Genomic DNA, 17,845 nt, shown 5'->3' on the forward strand with positions numbered 1-17,845 from the left:
TAGGAGGATTCGTTTTCCCGACGTGCTTTCATCGCTTGTGTATTAGCGGCGGGAAGAAAAGTAAAAGGGATACCGTTTTGCCAATGTTAGCAGCTAAGCGACTTTGTCTTTCTTCTGAGGTTTTGCTGACCTTCTGGCCTCACTTGTGTTTTTAGCAGCTAAGAGAGTTTTCTGTTTCCTTGGAGCTCTTACCCCGACTCCACCTCTCACTTCCAGGCCGCACAGACACACACACTTCCTCACGTAGACGTTCATATATAAGATGGTAAAAAATGCTCAAAGGTGAGAGCTTATGCTTGAGCCAGTCTCTGGACAGAAAAGCAGCTAATAAAGTGACATTTCATGTTATTTATAATAATATGTGTTCTCACTTGAGAGCTGCAACTTGGGAGAAACATGTTGAGTAACTTTTCATGTATTATAAGAATAGTGACATGGGAAGTATCATAAATGAAATATTTTTGTGCATTTAATTGCTTAAATGAATTGATAATGCATCTCTTTATGTTATCATCAATTAGGAATTGCAGAATCCTGAATATTTTCAGCAAGCCATTACATAGTTGCACTTTTGACACCATTAATGCTTTTGTTTAGAAAGGTTTGTGGGTTATTTAATTGAGACACATTTAAACATAAATATTTAATAGTATGCACTTATTTAGCGTTGGAAAAATCTAAAATATTTCATGTTCCTTTTTCATCTACAAATGTTTAACTCCTGAACATGAAGCGATATGCATAGGTTCTAAAGCGTTTACCTCAAAATATGATCTGAGCATGTTTTGGAATCAGATTTTTCTCAGACAGCAGATGCTGTAGATCCACCACATAATTGCTCAATACGCCTAAGTCAGCTCACCATCAAGTAGTGATCAGCTCAGAATGTCTCTTTACTTGACTGTTCAGGACATGATGGCCTCAGATCAAATGACTTGACTACATAATAGATTGTTAACATTTGACTTAATGCAATTTATTACCAGGTATACTTATGAGCAACTTTGTATCCAAAATAGGCAGCAAATTTCATAATTGAAAATACTGCAAGGACAAACATCTGGGAAATGCATGTAAAAATTGGTTTAACATGAGGTGAAAGGATGGGTTGGGCTGGGAGCATGCGCTGAGAGCACGTTGCCACACCCACCACACGACAGACCACCTGAATTGGGACCCGAGTGCAGCGGGTGACACCTCAGCAGCACACTGGAACAGAGTAAGGTTTTTTACGGTGGTTGGAGTGCCAGTCCTGCCACCAAACCCCCAAGTTTTCCCTGTAAGTTGGAGGACCTGCTTGCAGGGCTGGATGCAGATTAACATCTTACTCAGGACGAAGCATTAAGTAAAAATCTTTTATAAATTCTAACTTTAGTTAAAAGATTTGTATACATGTTGTTTAGGTGTAGGAGCATATCATTGAGTTTGGAAGTGTTTGACATATGCAGTCTGTGAACTGTCAGGCAAGCAGACAAGAACTGGTAACATTGATGATCTGGTTATGCTAAGGCAGACTTTTGTCACAGTTAAAACACATTTTCAATCTGTGACTCACTGTAGTTTGCAGTGTACATGCGAAACATGATAATCAGGCCTGATTCACAGATGTGGATGAATTACAGACCACAATGCTTCATTCATTATCATTAACACATACAATCACTTTGTCTGTGAGTCCCCGTGACTCTTGGGATAGCGCTTAGCTTCACAAGTCTGTCAATTGTGTGACTGGATGGGAAATTTTGTGCCTGAAGTACTACTGATTTTTGTAAGTCTTCATCTGTTTTTGTGCTACAGTTATTAGTTGTTAGTACAGGTCAAATCCGTTATGAATGTGAGTCTATTGGCTGTGGTTGTATTGTAGACATTGCATTTTTGTATTTCAAGAGAGTATTACAAATGTGTAGATTCGTCAACATTTAACTTGAAATGCCCTCAAACCAGGTAAGGTTAAGCCAGAAAGATGTGCAGCTTGGAAATCCACCATCCATCTTTTTCCCAAGCACCACTCAGATGTTAAAAGCAGTTAACTAGGAAGTAATGTACGTGTCTTACAGAAATGACAAAAAAAAGATTTCTTTCTTGTGAGCAAAAAATAAAATTGAAAACAAAGAGTAATCTTTTCTGAGCACTTACATCTCGAAACTGGACAGCTAAACCATAACTGTTGCCAGGAAATGATTGGAAGGAGTTGTTCACCAGAAGTCAAAAATACAACCAAAGCTAAAATTCTAAGACAAAGACTGAGTTGAAACAAAAGAGCAAGGGCCCAAACTAGAATACTGAAAATGAGACTTTCTAAGAACACTTGTTAACTGACTGGATCTGTACCTCAAACCAAAAGAGTTTGCACTGCTGCAATTTATCAGCATACCTGTATTAGGAGAGTGGACTCTAGCAACAGGCAGGAAACCACACCAACCATTACCTGCCTGCAGCAACTTTCAAAATGGTGATGTGACACAGTTTAAATTTAAACCAATATATGTAAAACTTTCTCAAGCAAAGAAATGAAATTTGAACTCATACATAAAAATGAAGCCCCAAAATTGAACTTTTGAAATATAAAATATTCATCAACTAAAACATTATTCAAGAACAGACAATTTCTAAATGTGTTTCCTAGTTCTTAACAAAGTCAGGTTACTTTTATCATTCTTCATTTTCACTGAAGGCATCTTTTATCTTCCAGATATAAAATTATCTTAAGTGTGGCTTAAATGCTGCCCTCATGTACCATATCTATTTAAATTTAAAATGTGTCTATTTAAATTAGCAACATGTCTCTAGGTAAATCTATATTAGGTATTAAAATGCAGCAGGGAATTAAAAGTTATGAATTCAAAGTAAAATTAATTCCATCCGTTACATTGTTAACATCCTTAGTTTGAAGAAGGTGTTCATTATGGTTAATTTTAAGACTAGCATGGAAATCTAATAATTCCTGTTATGTCCTGGATATCATAACATTGAAAAGAGCATGGAAATATTATAATGTCTACATTCAATAATGTGTCCGACATAGATAATACAAGGAGGTCCACCTTATCACTCACAGAGCTGAACAACCAACACAACTAATAGGCACACAACTGTGTACTGCAGCACAGTGGAATCAGTTATGACTTACAAAGAGAGAATTTCAAAATAAAAGATGTCTTACATAATACCTTGCAATTCCAAACTCATGTTTCAGAGCAAGTTGTCTTTCTTCCTAATCATGTCTCTGCAGATATCGCCACCATTCCCTATGTGAACATTAAGGTACCCTAGTAGAATTAGAGTCAACAGAGCACCAAATCCAGTGTCTCTAAACAATAGTTTAAGCTATAAAGAGAAAAATGTAAAGTTCCATTGAAGTTACCATCTTGACCAATGGAACAATCTCCAACTGTATGTCACTCAACTGGGAACTTGCATATATTCACACATCTGCCCAGTGCCTCTCCTGTGGGGTAACAAAAGTAGGAAACAGAGAGACCACCCTTGATTATGAATACTGAGTGGAGCAGTGAGTGCAACAACATCTACCCAATTTCAACCTCCTGCTCTTGTTCATCTGCTTTCCTGCAAGAATAGTTAAGTTCCACATTTCAAGAACCAGGTTCAATTATCCAGTATGTCTGGATCTGTCCCCTCTTTCCAGCCACATGACTGGTGTTGCACTCAAATCTCTCCCACTGCAGAAGCAGAAGGTAAGCAGAAGATATCAGAGTTTGGGAGGTTTAATTTAAGATGATGTTAATTCATCTGTGGTTAGATAGCAGAGAACACAGTCTTGAATGAAATATATGAGTGTAAAGAGGGGAAAAGATAAAACATCTACACCAAGAGTTCCCAAAGTGGTCGATATGGACCCCCTGGGGTCGATTTGAACTTTCTAGGGGTCGATAGTTTCAATAAAAAAATTTGGGGGTTGACGACAGCAAAAATCGACCCCCTTACTACTGCTATTTGTTTGTTACTTCAAAATATCTATGATTCCAATAGGTACCTAATTAAGAAGTAAAATAATTCAATAAAACACTTTTTTGATTAAAAAAAACACATTACATACCAAACTTGCAAACGAAAAGGTAATATGTGTCATTAAAAGAGTCACACGTAAGAATGCATGAAAATACACGTAGCACAGAAATGTCTGTGCATTGTCTTATCGAACGTATCAAAGCAAGTGTGGACATGAAAAACCGTTGCATATCTGCACTTGCTCGCTGTGGGACGAGATGACGGATATTCGATATTAGCATAATCTATCAGTCTTGTAGGTCATGCTTTCATAAAACACTATAAATTAGTTTGTTTGAGTTGACATATACTTATTTGTAATTTGACCTTTGAATATAATTATTTATTGAGAAGCAGTACTACGAAAAAGAAAATCGGAGGACACAGTTTATTTATTTGAGTTTGAACAACAATCTTCTGTTTCAAGTAAGTACATACTTTATTGTTTTTTTTTTATCACAGGGGCTGTTGTTTGTTAATAAAAGATTTTATTTCTTCAGATAATAATAGAAAAAAAAGAAATGCAAACAGTACAGCTTGGACTATTTGTACTTATTTTGAATTTACATATTTATTCCATAAATGTCAAAAATGTAAAAAAACTCTGCTCATATTTTTTGCTTTCATTTCCATTAGTGCAGGTTTCGATATTAAATTTTGCACAAGTTAATGCCATATTCCATAGTCCTTTTATCTTTTTCAATCATTAATTACAAGTGATTAAAATGAAACGTTTGATATCTAGTGAAATATTTAATATCGAGTACTGTACAAATTTATTAATTTGAGTAAGTAAAGTAAATGACTAGGGGGTCGACGGTTTTAAACATTTTTGGTAAAGGGGTCTGCAGCCGAAAAAAGTTTGGGAATGCTTGATCTACACAATGTCGGCTAAGTAGAGGAAAGGGGAGCCATGGGATAAAGTAAAAGTGAAAAGGTAACAAATGTAAAAGGAAAAGAGGGCGACCATTTACAGTGATCTGATCAATACAGAATACATCCAATTGACATTTACACATCATTAAGAAACTGTTGTTTTATTCAACTGTCCACTTACTTAGGTTATGGGAGACCAAAACCTGTCTCAGCTGCATTAGGTATAAAACTGGAAGCTACTCTGCCTGTTGTAAGGACCCCTTAGTCTCACACCCACATTAATCACATACAGAAAAATGTAAGAAAGGCTGAAGGGCCTGTAGCACCTTGAGCTTAAATCTTAAAATTTAAATGTGCAATCTGTCCAGACGCAGTGAAATTGATTGAATTGGAGTTACTGTATATGACCACAATACATTTTCCACAAATGATCCTCAATAACATCTCTAAATATATTCTACTTTACAAATGTTTTCAGCAACAGATAATTTCAGGTAGATACAAGTAGTGTAACAGGCACATATCTGTGGCACTTGCTAATCCATAACCTGTGCTATGGTAAATCACTGACCTCTATCTATGTGGTCATATGCAGCAGATGACGTTTCATTTGCCTTGTTGTTGACAGGGGAATTAATTAAGTGAACATCAGTCCATGGCAGTCGGCATGCTGTTCTGTAAAGAGGCCAGGTCGTCTTGGTGGTAAGATCTTGTCCTGTTCTGATGATCTCTGGGGGAGATTTGAATTGGTCCTAATGTGTCTTGCTTGCCAAGAAAGAAAGACTTCTGGCTGCTGTATCATTTCTAAATCAATCAGCTGATTACCCTGTAGGCTGCATTGCAGAAAAGGATTGATTGCTATTCTCAGGAGCCTGTCGACTCCGCTTGAAAAAGTCATTCTGTAGCTATATTATCTGCACTTGAAAGGTTTTGTTTGTTCATGCTTCATATTGGGCATTTTGAGGGGTGAATTTTCATAGACAAAGTGATTGTAAAATATGATCAGAAATATGAACAGTTCAGCTGCTGAAAGTGGAATGGCATGGCTTGAAAGCTGATGGAAGTTAACATATTAAATGGCTTACTGTTGAATCCATGATTTACAAGGCCTGTTGGATATAACAAAGGACCTGGTAATATGCTCATCTATTTTGATTTTCAAAGATAGCAAAATATTCCAAAAACTGGTTCAGATATCTCCTCATCCTTTCAAATGAGCTGTTTATCTTGTGCTTATGGTAGTATATTTTTTCAAGCTTTATTTCATATGATTGTGCTAATTAATAGTGTCAGTAGTTATTTTTTCCAAAACTGAGATATACACATTACCATTAATAATAATAATAATTCATTACCATTCAGGGCTAATGTTTTTTCCTACCTATATGAAATTAGCCTGGGCATTAGACCAGGGTGCCAAGCAGATGGTATGAGACATTATTCATAGTTGCTTAGCCAACATCCTTCTTGTTGTTTCTGCCTCCAGAGAATGTAGGCTAGTACCCATAATCGAGCCAGCTTTCCTGATTACCTTGTTAAGTCTGTTGGCATTTCCTGTTCACATGCCACTGTACCACTCAGTAAGGAGCAAACATACCTCCACAGAATAATGGAACATTTGCAGAAAAGTTCAGCCTGCACCAAATGATATGGCCAATCACTGATATTGTCGTGCAGGGGGTATTGTTTCCTCTTGCAAGCGGCAGCCCATCACAAGGCATTCCACTAACGTTTTCCAAACCTTTCACATTCATTACTATTGTAAATCACAACTCAGCATGATCCATGCACAGACATTGTGAGACTTAAAATGGCGTGCAACCTACAGTTTAAGAAAAACGCTCCAGAGAGTTATTCACTAAGGCCTGTCAATTCTGGTTTTTGTCCAGTAAGTGCTCAAATCAAAGACAGAAAAGAACTGCTGTATGTGAAATGTCTCAGATTAATATTGGAAGTCTGGCATATACAAGACCAACAGGAGTGCAACTCCTGCTGACCACTCATTGAAATGTACGTATTTGGCTGACACCTTTATCCAAGTCGACTTGCAACATTTATGATACAACTGGCTACATTTCTTTTGCTCTTCCATATGGTTTTCTTTCTGACACATGCTGTAACTCTGTACCATCTCAAACTGTACCATTCTAGGGTTTTTTATTTGGAATTGTGTAAGATTAAAAGGTATCAATATTCTGTTATAGAAGCACAAAATACATTTCTGTTTTATCACAAAGCAGTTACTAAAGGCTGGCATGCTGTCATTTATCAATTGTCAGTATCAAAATGTTTTGTACAGCATTTAAATATGCAAATATAAAATGGAGGCGATCACATCTGGTTTTCATAAGGCTGCAGGTTTTACTTTCTGACAGACTTAAAGGAATCGTCAAATTTTCACACTTACCACTCACTCACTAAAACCTGGCCATAAGCTGCTTGAGAAACAGCTGGTGCTGCTAAGACAGAACATGTGTATGGACTCTTTTGGCCCACTTAGTTTATCAGATGAACTTGTTTTATGGATGTAATAGAGACTTCATAATTTATGGTCAGACATTTCTTAAGCCTGTCTTGCCACTCTCTCTTTCTATCTGCTGCTCCTATATGTTTAAGTCACCAGATCGGTCATGTGTCTGACTCTGTTTACATTTTGACTTAGAGATGGGACTTTGCTTTAGGAAATCATTGGTCCGTGATGGTAGGTCAATCTTTATACTCCATGGGGAAGAGTAAAGTTCTGGAAGACATCAGTAGGGAGTAGATGGGTGAGTATGACCATGTCCTGCAGGGAATTGGTGCCCCTCCTGGAAAGGAAACCTTTCAGTCCATTAAGCATATTAGGTTAGCTGATAGAAATATTGTCTCAATTTCTTAGCTTGATATATTTAAACGTTATCAAGGTTTTATGGTTTAATGACATGACTTGTTTGTGATTTTCCTCAACCACTTCTGTAAAGTATTGCTTAATGGCTTCAGCTTCAATTACACTAGAGTATCATGGAGTATGTGATTTACAGTATATGATTTAATTGAAAGAACTCTGATGAAACTACTCTATCAATATTTTTGAGAATTGGTAAGAAGAGTAGATGTAGACATACATGTGGGTTTTACACTAATACAGATTTTATTGTCCTCTTCATAATAATGATAACCTAGACCATATTTCCTTGTGATTTGCCCTAGTGGTAACATAACTGAACTCTGGGGAACATCGTGCAATACTGGGGTAGAGTGAGATTTATTATTACCCACAAGAACAAACAGTCCATATGGTCAACTAAAGGGGGATGGTAGACAGTGTCAAAGGAAGCAGTGAGGTGAACCAGTACTAAGATGTTGAATGTCCCTGAATCAGGCAAAATGAGGAGGTCCTACATAACCCTGACTAGGGCAATTTCATTGCTGTGTCCAGTTGGTTCCAATAAATTATGAAGTGACAGATGATAATTTGATTGAGCAGAGTCAAATATTTTAGCAATAAACAAAATGTTAGAGATTGGTTTGTAGCTGGATAGAACACTCACACCAAGGGAGATCAAAAGAGGTTTAAGAGGAAAAAGCTCTTGGGGAAGGATCCATCCATCCATCTATCCATTATCCAACCCACTATATCCTAACTACAGGGTCACGGGGGTCTGCTGGAGCCAATCCCAGCCAACACAGAGCGCAAGGCAGGAAACAAACCCCGGGTGCCAGCCCACCATAGTGGGGAAGGATCAATCTGCAAAATGGGTAAATTTTGTTTCATGTTGGAGTGTTAGGGTGGAATAGGAGGATCAATGTGTGTGGGTTTCATTACTGAGGTTCATCTTTGAGTGGATGTTATCTGCTCCCACACTGATTAAGAAGAGTACCTACTATTGATGGAGAGTTTTCTCTTTCTGAGTTCTTCATTACGGAACTCAACCTCATCACTGCAAAAGTGACAGAGCCTAAGAAAAAAAGTAGAGTTTTCAGCATTCAGGGAATGGAATGGGATTTAGAGAAGGTAGCTGTGTGAGTCAACTGGCCTGTAATAGATAGATGTTTTAAGACCTAGCAAGTTGGTAGAAAAAAAGACTGATGTCAGTAATGGTAGAAACTTTGACTGTATACCTGGGAGAAGGGTGGATAAAGGTATAATCATAAAATGAATTCCCTTATCTTGTTTCTGGATCAACACAGTTGTTGATATATCATTTGTATAGGTCCAGCCTATGTGAGAGGAAAAGAAATGCTCTTCTAACCAGCTAATAAATGTTGACATAGCTAGGTCCCATCCTAGTACTTAAGACAACTCCATTGTCCTAGTAAAAAAAAGTTATTATCATAAGAGAAAGCACTGAAGGTTCTGGCACCCCGATGAGGGTGTGTGGGTGGATTCTGTTAAATTAAAGTTTGAGGAAGATAAGACCTTCAGTATGAAGAACATGATATCCATGGTAAAGATGAAGCAGTCAGAAAAATTAAATCTAAAACTATCAAACAAATGGAGAACATGGTTGGTACCGTATCTTTTACACATGAATGAAGACCTTTAAGTGGTGGACTCATAAGACTGACATATAAGTAGTGGAATAGTTGCATATTGAAAACACCTGGGGCCTCATGTATAACGCCGTGCGTAGAATTCGCACTATAACATGACATAAGCACAAAAGCCGAAATGTTCACACACAGAAAAATCCAGATGCAGGAATCTGTGCGTACGCCAACTTCCGTGTTCTTCCACTACATAAATTCCGATCAGCGTGAAAACTAATGCACGTGCACGCGCCTTCTGTCCCCCCCCAACTCCTCCCAGAATTACGCCTTGTTGAATATGCAAATCAATATAAATCCCCTTTAAGCTCAGCCTTCTGTGAAAAGACAATGGGAAAAGCACGGGGGAAAATATAAGAATTTCAGCAAATACCAAGTGGAGGCAAAGGAAAAACATACTATTTGTTTATTTAAATTGTGGTATAATCAGCAAAAGGAAGCTGATCGAGTGACATAGCATATATATATATATATATATATATATACACACACACATATACACAAATATATATATACACATATATACAAATATACATACATATATATACATACACATATATACATATATATATATACACACACACACACACATACATCCACATATATACATCTGTATGTATATATACAGTACATATCTACATATATACACACATAAATATACACACACACATTAATATATATATATATATATATATATATATATATACCTTTTGGTGTGTGAGCAGCTGTTGCTTGGGTGCCAGAATCCATCGAGGAAGAAAAATGAAAAACATTATTTGTACAAAATCTTAATTTATCTATCCATTCCTAAATAATTAAATGGGCAGGCTATTTCGTATCAGTGCAATACGCTGCTTGTTGAAACGGATGACTCCCTCTCTTACGTGCACTTAAGGCTGTGTGGGTATTATGAACTATCGTATCTGTTCAAGTTCTATTTAAATTTTAAATATAAGTAATTTTTATTTAGTCGACAGAAATATGTTTGGTAGGAATGCAAGTTAAATTTAGTCATCTTTGCATAAATTTTTCTTCACCATAGAAATTTTAAGACTAAATTCAATTTACATTCCTACCAAAGAAATTTCTGTCGACTAAATAGAACCTACTTATATCCAAAAGAACCTGAAAAGATATATTTTTTCTAATCTGATCGCGCATTTTAGATCGACTTGACGTGCACTACATCGAGCCTGCCTGCCTCAATAAGTCACCGTCACTTCGGTCTTATTTTTTTACTGTTCATTTAATCATGGCTAGTCGCGAAAAAATTAGAAAATGGAAGGAGGAGTACACTGAGTATGGCTTTACCAAAACAATTATTGATGGCAAATAAAGTATCCATTATTCATAAAGCTTCAATTGGTGATCTGTTTTTCTGCGTTAACCTCATATTTTTTCATACTTCTTCTCAAACCAAGGGGGTGCGAAATCGGGATCGTCCGTCACAGGGGGTGCGAGTGTAAAATGAATTGTTGTTATTGTTTACATCCCCCCTCAAGCGAACGTGGAGATAGCGAGTGACGTCATCCATTCCGCCGTTGCTAAGTTACAAACGCAGCACCCTGAGGCACTTGTGCTAATCGCTGGAGACTTTAACCATGTGACGCTGGACAAAACATTACCTGCCTTCTCCCAGTATGTGGATTGTAACACTCGGGGAAACAGGACTATCGACCTACTGTATGCAAACGTTAAAGACACATACAGAGCCACCCCGCTGCCTGCGCTTGGGAAAGCAGATCATAACCTGGTTCTGCTTCAGCCTCAATACAAACCAAGAGTGAGGGAGCTACCTACAACCACACGATCATTCAGGAAGTGGTCCCCTGAGGCAGAGCAGGCTCTGAGAGACTGCTTTGGAACTACAGACTGGGATATACTGCTGGGGTCACATAGTGAGGACATTGAAGAGGCTGTTGAATGCACAACTGATTACATCAACTTCTGTATGGACATTGTAGTTCCAGTAAGAACAGTACGCTGCTATGCTAACAACAAGCCATGGATTACAAGTGACATCAAAGGCCTTTTGAACCAGAAGAAAAGGGCTTTTAAAGGTGGTGATCAGCATGAGCTCAAGCGTGCAGAAGGAACTCGAGTCCAGCTCAGGGCGGCGAAAGAGCAGTACAGGAGAAAGCTGGAGCAGAAGTTGCAGAACAACAGCATGAAGGAAGTGTGGGATGGGATGAAGATTATCACTGGCTGCAGCTCGAGCGGGTGCCGCCATGAGACAGGCGTGGAGAGAGCAAACAAAATGAACAACTTCTTTAATAGGTTTGATCATCCTAACCCACTATCACCTCGGAATACTGCATCCTCCAACCATCCTTCTGCTGATACCAGCATAGGTGAGACATCCCCACCCACAATTACAGCAGCCCATGTGAGCAGAGAGCTGAAAGACTTGTGCCAGCAAAGCAGTGGGTCCAGATGGTGTATCGCCACGACTGCTGAAGGCCTGTGCGTTGGAACTGGGGAGTCCTCTACAGCGCATCTTCAACCTGAGCCTGGAACAGGGGAGAGTCCCAAGGCTTTGGAAAACATCTTGTATCACCCCTGTCCCAAAGGTATCACATCCTAGTGAGCTGAATGACTTCCGGCCTGTTGCTCTGACGTCACATCTGATGAAGACCATGGAGCGGCTGCTGCTTCACCACCTGAGGCCACAGGTCTGCCACGCCCTCGCACCTCTGCAGTTCGCATACCAGGAGAAGGTGGGAGCGGAGGATGCCATCATCTATATGCTACACTGATCCCTCTCCCACCTGGACAGAGGCAGTGGTGCTGTAAGAATTATGTTTTGGACTTCTCTAGCGCCTTCAACACCATCCAACCTCTGCTCCTTAGAGACAAGCTGACTGAGATGGGAGTAGACTCACACCTGGTGGCATGGATTGTGGACTATCTTACAGACAGACCTCAATATGTGCGTCTTGGGAACTGCAGGTCTGACATTGTGTTCAGCAATACAGGGCGCCGCGAGGACTGTACTTTCTCGGTCCTGTTCAATCTATATACATCAGACTTCCAATATGACTCGAGTCCTGCACGTGCAAAAGTTCGCTGATGACACTGCTATTGTGGGCTGCATCAGGAGTGGGCAGGAGGAGGAGTACAGGAACCTAATCAAAGACTTTGTTAAATGGTGCGACTCAAACCACTTACACCTTAACACCAGCAAAACCAAGGAGCTGGTGGTGGATTTTAGGAGGCCCAGGCCCCTCATGGACCCTGTGATCATCAGAGGTGACTGTGTGCAGAGAGTGCAGACCTATAAATATCTGGGAGTGCAGCTGGATGACAAATTGGACTGGACTGCCAATACTGATGCTCTATGTAAGAAAGGTCAGAGCAGACTATACTTTCTGAGAAGGTTGGCATCCTTCAACATCTGCAGTAAGATGCTGCAGATGTTCTACCAGACGGTTGTGGTGAGTGCCCTCTTCTACACGGTGGTGTGCTGGGGTGGCAGCATAAAGATGAAAGATGCCTCACGCCTGGACAAACTTGTTAAGAAGGCAGGCTCTATTGTGGGATTAAAGTTGGACAGTTTAACATCTGTGGCAGAGCGACGGGCATTAAGCAAACTCCTGTTAATCATGGAGAATCCACTGCATCCACTTAACAGTGTCATCTCCAGGCAGAGGAGTAGCTTCAGTGACAGACTTTTGTCACTGTCCTGCTCCACTGACAGACTGAGGAGATTGTTCCTCCCCCACACTATGCGACTCTTCAATTCCACCCGGGGGAGTAAATGCTAATATTGTTTCTTTGTATCAGTATACTGCTGCTGGATTATGTGAATTTCCCCTTGGGATTAATAAAGTATCTATCTATCTATCTATCTATTTCTAATCTTGTCCATCCTTGTCACGCCCAATGCAAATCTTAGCATCTATAACTCTGCTACCTCCAGCTCTGTATCCTGCTTTCTGGTCAGTGCCACCGTCTCCAACCCATATAACAAAGCTGGTCTCACTACTGTCCTGTAGACCTTCCCTTTCACTCTTGCTGATATCAGTCTGTCACAAATTACTCCTGACACTCTTCTCCACCCATTCCACCCTGCTTGCACTCTCTTTTTCACCTCTCTTCCACAATCCCCATTACTCTGTACTGTTGATCCCAAGTATTTAAACTCACCCACCTTCACCAACTCTACTCCTTACATCCCCTTCATTCCACTGACCTCCCTCTCATTCACACACATGTATTCTGTCTTGTTCCTACTGGCCTTCATTCCTCTCCTCTCTAGAGCAAACCTCCAACTCTGAATCATGAGAAATACAAAATAGAAGCCACCAACCAGGAGTTGGATGTTTAGCTCAGATGTTTTTTTCTTTTGTATGCTCTGCAGTGCCCAACTATTTCCTGGTAGTACTGAACATTTTTCTTACATTTTTGGTGGCATGCTGTTGATATTATTCTGGTACCTTTGTCCTCTTCCAGAACTGTGAAACTTTAAATCAGGACCATAATTGTAAAACATTACGTCTGTTGAGTCAGATTAGTATTTGTGATCTTATCATGTCACATAATTTGTCACCCTCTTGATTTATTTTGGGAATGTATTTGTTGATTTGAGGGTATGTGTAAAGTAATTGATTTTTCTTAGTTGTGTTACACTTTTTTGATATTAATAATCACTGAGTGCTGGTCTGGGTTTATTGGTGAGTGGGTTAATAAGGATAGTGTTGGTCATTGAGCTCCAATTATTTCTTGCTGCGAGTGAGACGGATCATGCTGTTGCTCTCAGGTATAGCCACATTCATGGAGAGAGGTACAGTTTATTACATTATACTGTTTTTTGAAATTTTAATGATCAAGAATAAAGTAGCCGACGTGGGTTGTTTCACCAATTTTGTAATTACATTTGGTATTTTTTTTATAACCATTTCATAATTTCATTATAACCTGAATACCAATGAACTCTGCCCCTCTCCTTTCTAAAGAATTTATTGACAAGTATCAGATAAGTTTAACCATACTTATCCATCCCTTCTTTCACTAAACCCACCCTATCCCATTCTGCAGTTTTAGCATTAGGTGTAAGGAAGGAAGCAAACCCCAAATGGAATGTCAGTCCTTTATTTATAATTTTAAACATTTTTAGAAAACTGAAGTAGATGAGAAATTGTAGCAAAATGAGGAAGAGAGAACATCAGTTCTGGAGGACATGAAGAAGAATTAGCTTAATTGCGCTTCTCTGGACTTTTTTTTAGTATGAAGACCAAACTGTATAAACTATTCCACATAGAATACCACGCTTTTATTTTACGAGTGATGTATGAGAGACTTACTTTTTAGTACACTTTTTAACTTAATATAAGCATGGTTTTTAAAACGTATTTTTTATATACATATTGTTTTCAACTTTTTAGTCTTGGGTTTGTTTTAATATAATTTTGTAATCAATATTTTAACACTTCCTTTAATATTTCAATCCGTTACTAACACCATCTATTGGTGAAATCTTGAACTATTCTTCATATGAAAATTTAATTGCTTAATTAATATGGATTAATTGATCAATTAGTGAAACTGATTATCGATTCACGTATTGTCAATTTCAAGTCATTTGGACAATAGGAAGTGGGTTAAATATCGATTGCAAGATTTGTACCAGACAACAAACAAGTGAAGTTAAAATAAGCGTGGTAATAATAAAAGAATTGTAAAAGAAAACTAAAGTGATACAAATGATGGTTCCCTGTTTAATTCCCAGCTCAGTGCCTTCTGTGTTGTGTACGTATGTTCTTCCTGTGTTCATATAGACTTTCTCTATTATCTCTGATTTTCTTCTTCAAATATCTAGTTGGGGTGGCACAGTGGTGCAGTGGTTAGCACTGCTGCCTTGCAGTAAGGAGACCTGGGTTCGCTACCCAGGTCACGCTGTGTGGTTTTTGTAAGTTCTCCCCGTGTCTCCAGTTTCCTCCCACAGTCCAAAGACATGCAGGTTAGGTGCAATGGCATTTCTAAATTGTTCCTAGTGTGTGCTTGGTGTGTGGGTGTTTGTGTGTGCGCGCCCTGCCCAGGGTTGGTTTCCTGCCTTGCTACCTGTTTTGGCTGGGATTGACTCCAGCAGACCCTCGTGACCTTGTAGTTGGGATATATTGGGTTGGATAATGGATGGATGGAATATTTAGTTGTTTTTGGGCGTGACATGCACTTTCTTGGCACCCCATTCAGGCCTGACTGTTTCTGGTTGCAGGTTGTTTCTGGGATTGGTGCTGGCTGTCCTACAGTCTGAACAGAAATTATAAGATTTAGGAACTGCAGATGGAATGTGGATATTTTTTCTGTAGTTTTAATCAAACTTATAAAAACAAGCATTGATTAAGATCGATTTTGGCAATTTCTTGCTTGTGTGAAAATACGGTGAACTCTGATAAATGTACGTTGTTGCCATAGTTTTTTTTCCTGAAGTTTCAATATCTTTGGGCTGCAAGTTGAAAAAAATATTTTGAAGTTTTTAATGTGTTTTCTCTTTTGTCCCTTAGGTGCTGATTCATTTGGGTTGTTTTCCTGTGTAATAAATGGAGAAGAACGAGACCAGAGTCATCGTGCTGTGTTCAGGTAATGGGCTTCTTAGATTGCTATACTGTATGTTGGAATACAAGTGGAAAAGTTGTAATGTCTGTGGATGAATTCAGTTCTGTAGTTATGTTTATCTTAGTGGGTGATTAGCCAAAGAACACAAAAAGGTAATTTCTAAAAGTGTTGTGTTAAATGTGTGTTTGAAATGAGGAACTAATAGTGTTACACAAGGCAGCATTGCTGACTCACAGCCTTTGTTTTTCTTTTATGTCGAGGCCCGTGTCCATGTCACATTTGATGGCTCATTACAAGCAGAGGCAGCAGGCTTGCTTCTCCCACTTCTGTGTTTGTATGCCTACCACCTTTTTCTCTGTACATTAGCAGAAACATCTGTGCTCATTGTGTGTGTCTCATAGTGACGCGTTTTACTCTGGAGGAATTTAAGAATGTCAATGTCTTGCAAGTTCAGGAGTGAAAAGACCTGTGAATGAGTGTGAATGATGCACTGAACCGTGGTGATAAAGTGAGAGCTAAAACCTTAAATAAAGATTTTAGTGTTACAGATCAATCAGTAGTCCTTGTGGCTTTGTTGCCCTTATAGCATTGTATTCTAGGTTTTGATGGAAAGAAAAAAAAACATCATAAGCAGACAAAATGAAGTTCTAGTGCAGGTTCGCTGTATCATTTTCTATGATAGTGTGAGGAGCTCAGCAATACTGGAAGATTCAGAGTTGAATTTCTGTTTCTCATGATCAAGTGGAGCCAGTGAAAGTGATTTTGTCAAGTTCTGAAGATGATCCATGGAGTCCTCTCACATGAGGTGCACCAGGCACAATCTACTAGGAGAAGACCCAACAGCAGACCCAGGACATGCTGGACTAACCATTGTATATCCAAGTGTGAAGTCAGTGTAGTTGAGGCAATAGATGGGTCACATGACAAAGAACATGAGATGGAGTGGTACTATTGAGAAGTGTCCATTCATACCCAGCGTGTCTTCTCAATTTCTTTGTTTAATAAGCCCAAAATAAGGTCACTTTAAGATATTAATGTCATAGACATTCTTTCACCTACACTACCGGGATTTTTCTTATGGCTTTCAGTTCTCTTTGTAAATAAATATTTTTAATATTTAATGCAAAATTTACTCTTAGTCAACTCTTTTGAAGAACTGGAATCCAACTTGCTTCTGCCTTTTAAGACTTTAAACACTGTAAGGTTTTCTCAGAATCTCAGGTTGCTTAAATTGAAAAAATAAACCGTGGACCGCTAGATGGCATTGTAGCACCCCAAACCCCGGACACAACCTCACAGACACAATGTCCGAGTGCACATACAAGGTTTTTTTAATGAAATACCTTACAAATAGGCTTCTTTGTAATAAACACAACTCTCTTCTCCTTGTTTCTGTCTTCTTCCTTGTCTACACTCCTCCAGGCAAGCTTTGTCTTTCTTCCATGTGACTCCAACTTGCCGGGCTGAGGCCGAGCTGCTTCTTTTATCTTAGACCCAGGAGTACATCTGGTGCTAGGGTATAGCCTATTGGAAGCACTTCTTTGTCAAGTGGAAGTCCAACAAAGTAGGGATCACAGATCCCTGCAGCACTTCCTGGTAGTACCAACGCAACCCGACAAGGCTGCACCATGGGACTACAGTTCCCAGCATGCCTTGCATGTGTCCCTACAGGTAGTGTCGCCCAGGGATGCTGATACCTGGTATGTTGTGGGGTCTGGAATTGGTGAATGGGGCATGTACCCTGACAGGTTGTCTTCCTCTGTCCTTCCATCACACTGGCCTCCCGGCCAGGTATGTACCTCCATCCAACCCTACCCGGAAGGATGGAAGGATGAGGGAAGGCAGATATTTTTGGACACTGCCTCCCCCAAAATGCTAG

General features: G+C 39.2%; 1 protein-coding gene across 1 annotated transcript in view; it reads left to right on the forward strand.

Annotated features, from left to right (window-relative positions):
- Positions 1–17,845, forward strand: part of LOC120526165 (C-Jun-amino-terminal kinase-interacting protein 1-like) — a 269,108-nt gene that overhangs the window by 223,836 nt on the left and 27,427 nt on the right. Inside the window, exon 6 of the mRNA XM_039749182.1 lies at positions 15,915–15,990. Coding sequence (XP_039605116.1) covers positions 15,915–15,990 — 76 coding nt within the window. The remainder of the gene's footprint in view (positions 1–15,914; positions 15,991–17,845) is intronic.

Source organism: Polypterus senegalus, chromosome 1 (genome assembly GCF_016835505.1).
Source record: "Polypterus senegalus isolate Bchr_013 chromosome 1, ASM1683550v1, whole genome shotgun sequence".
Taxonomy (NCBI): domain Eukaryota; kingdom Metazoa; phylum Chordata; class Cladistia; order Polypteriformes; family Polypteridae; genus Polypterus; species Polypterus senegalus.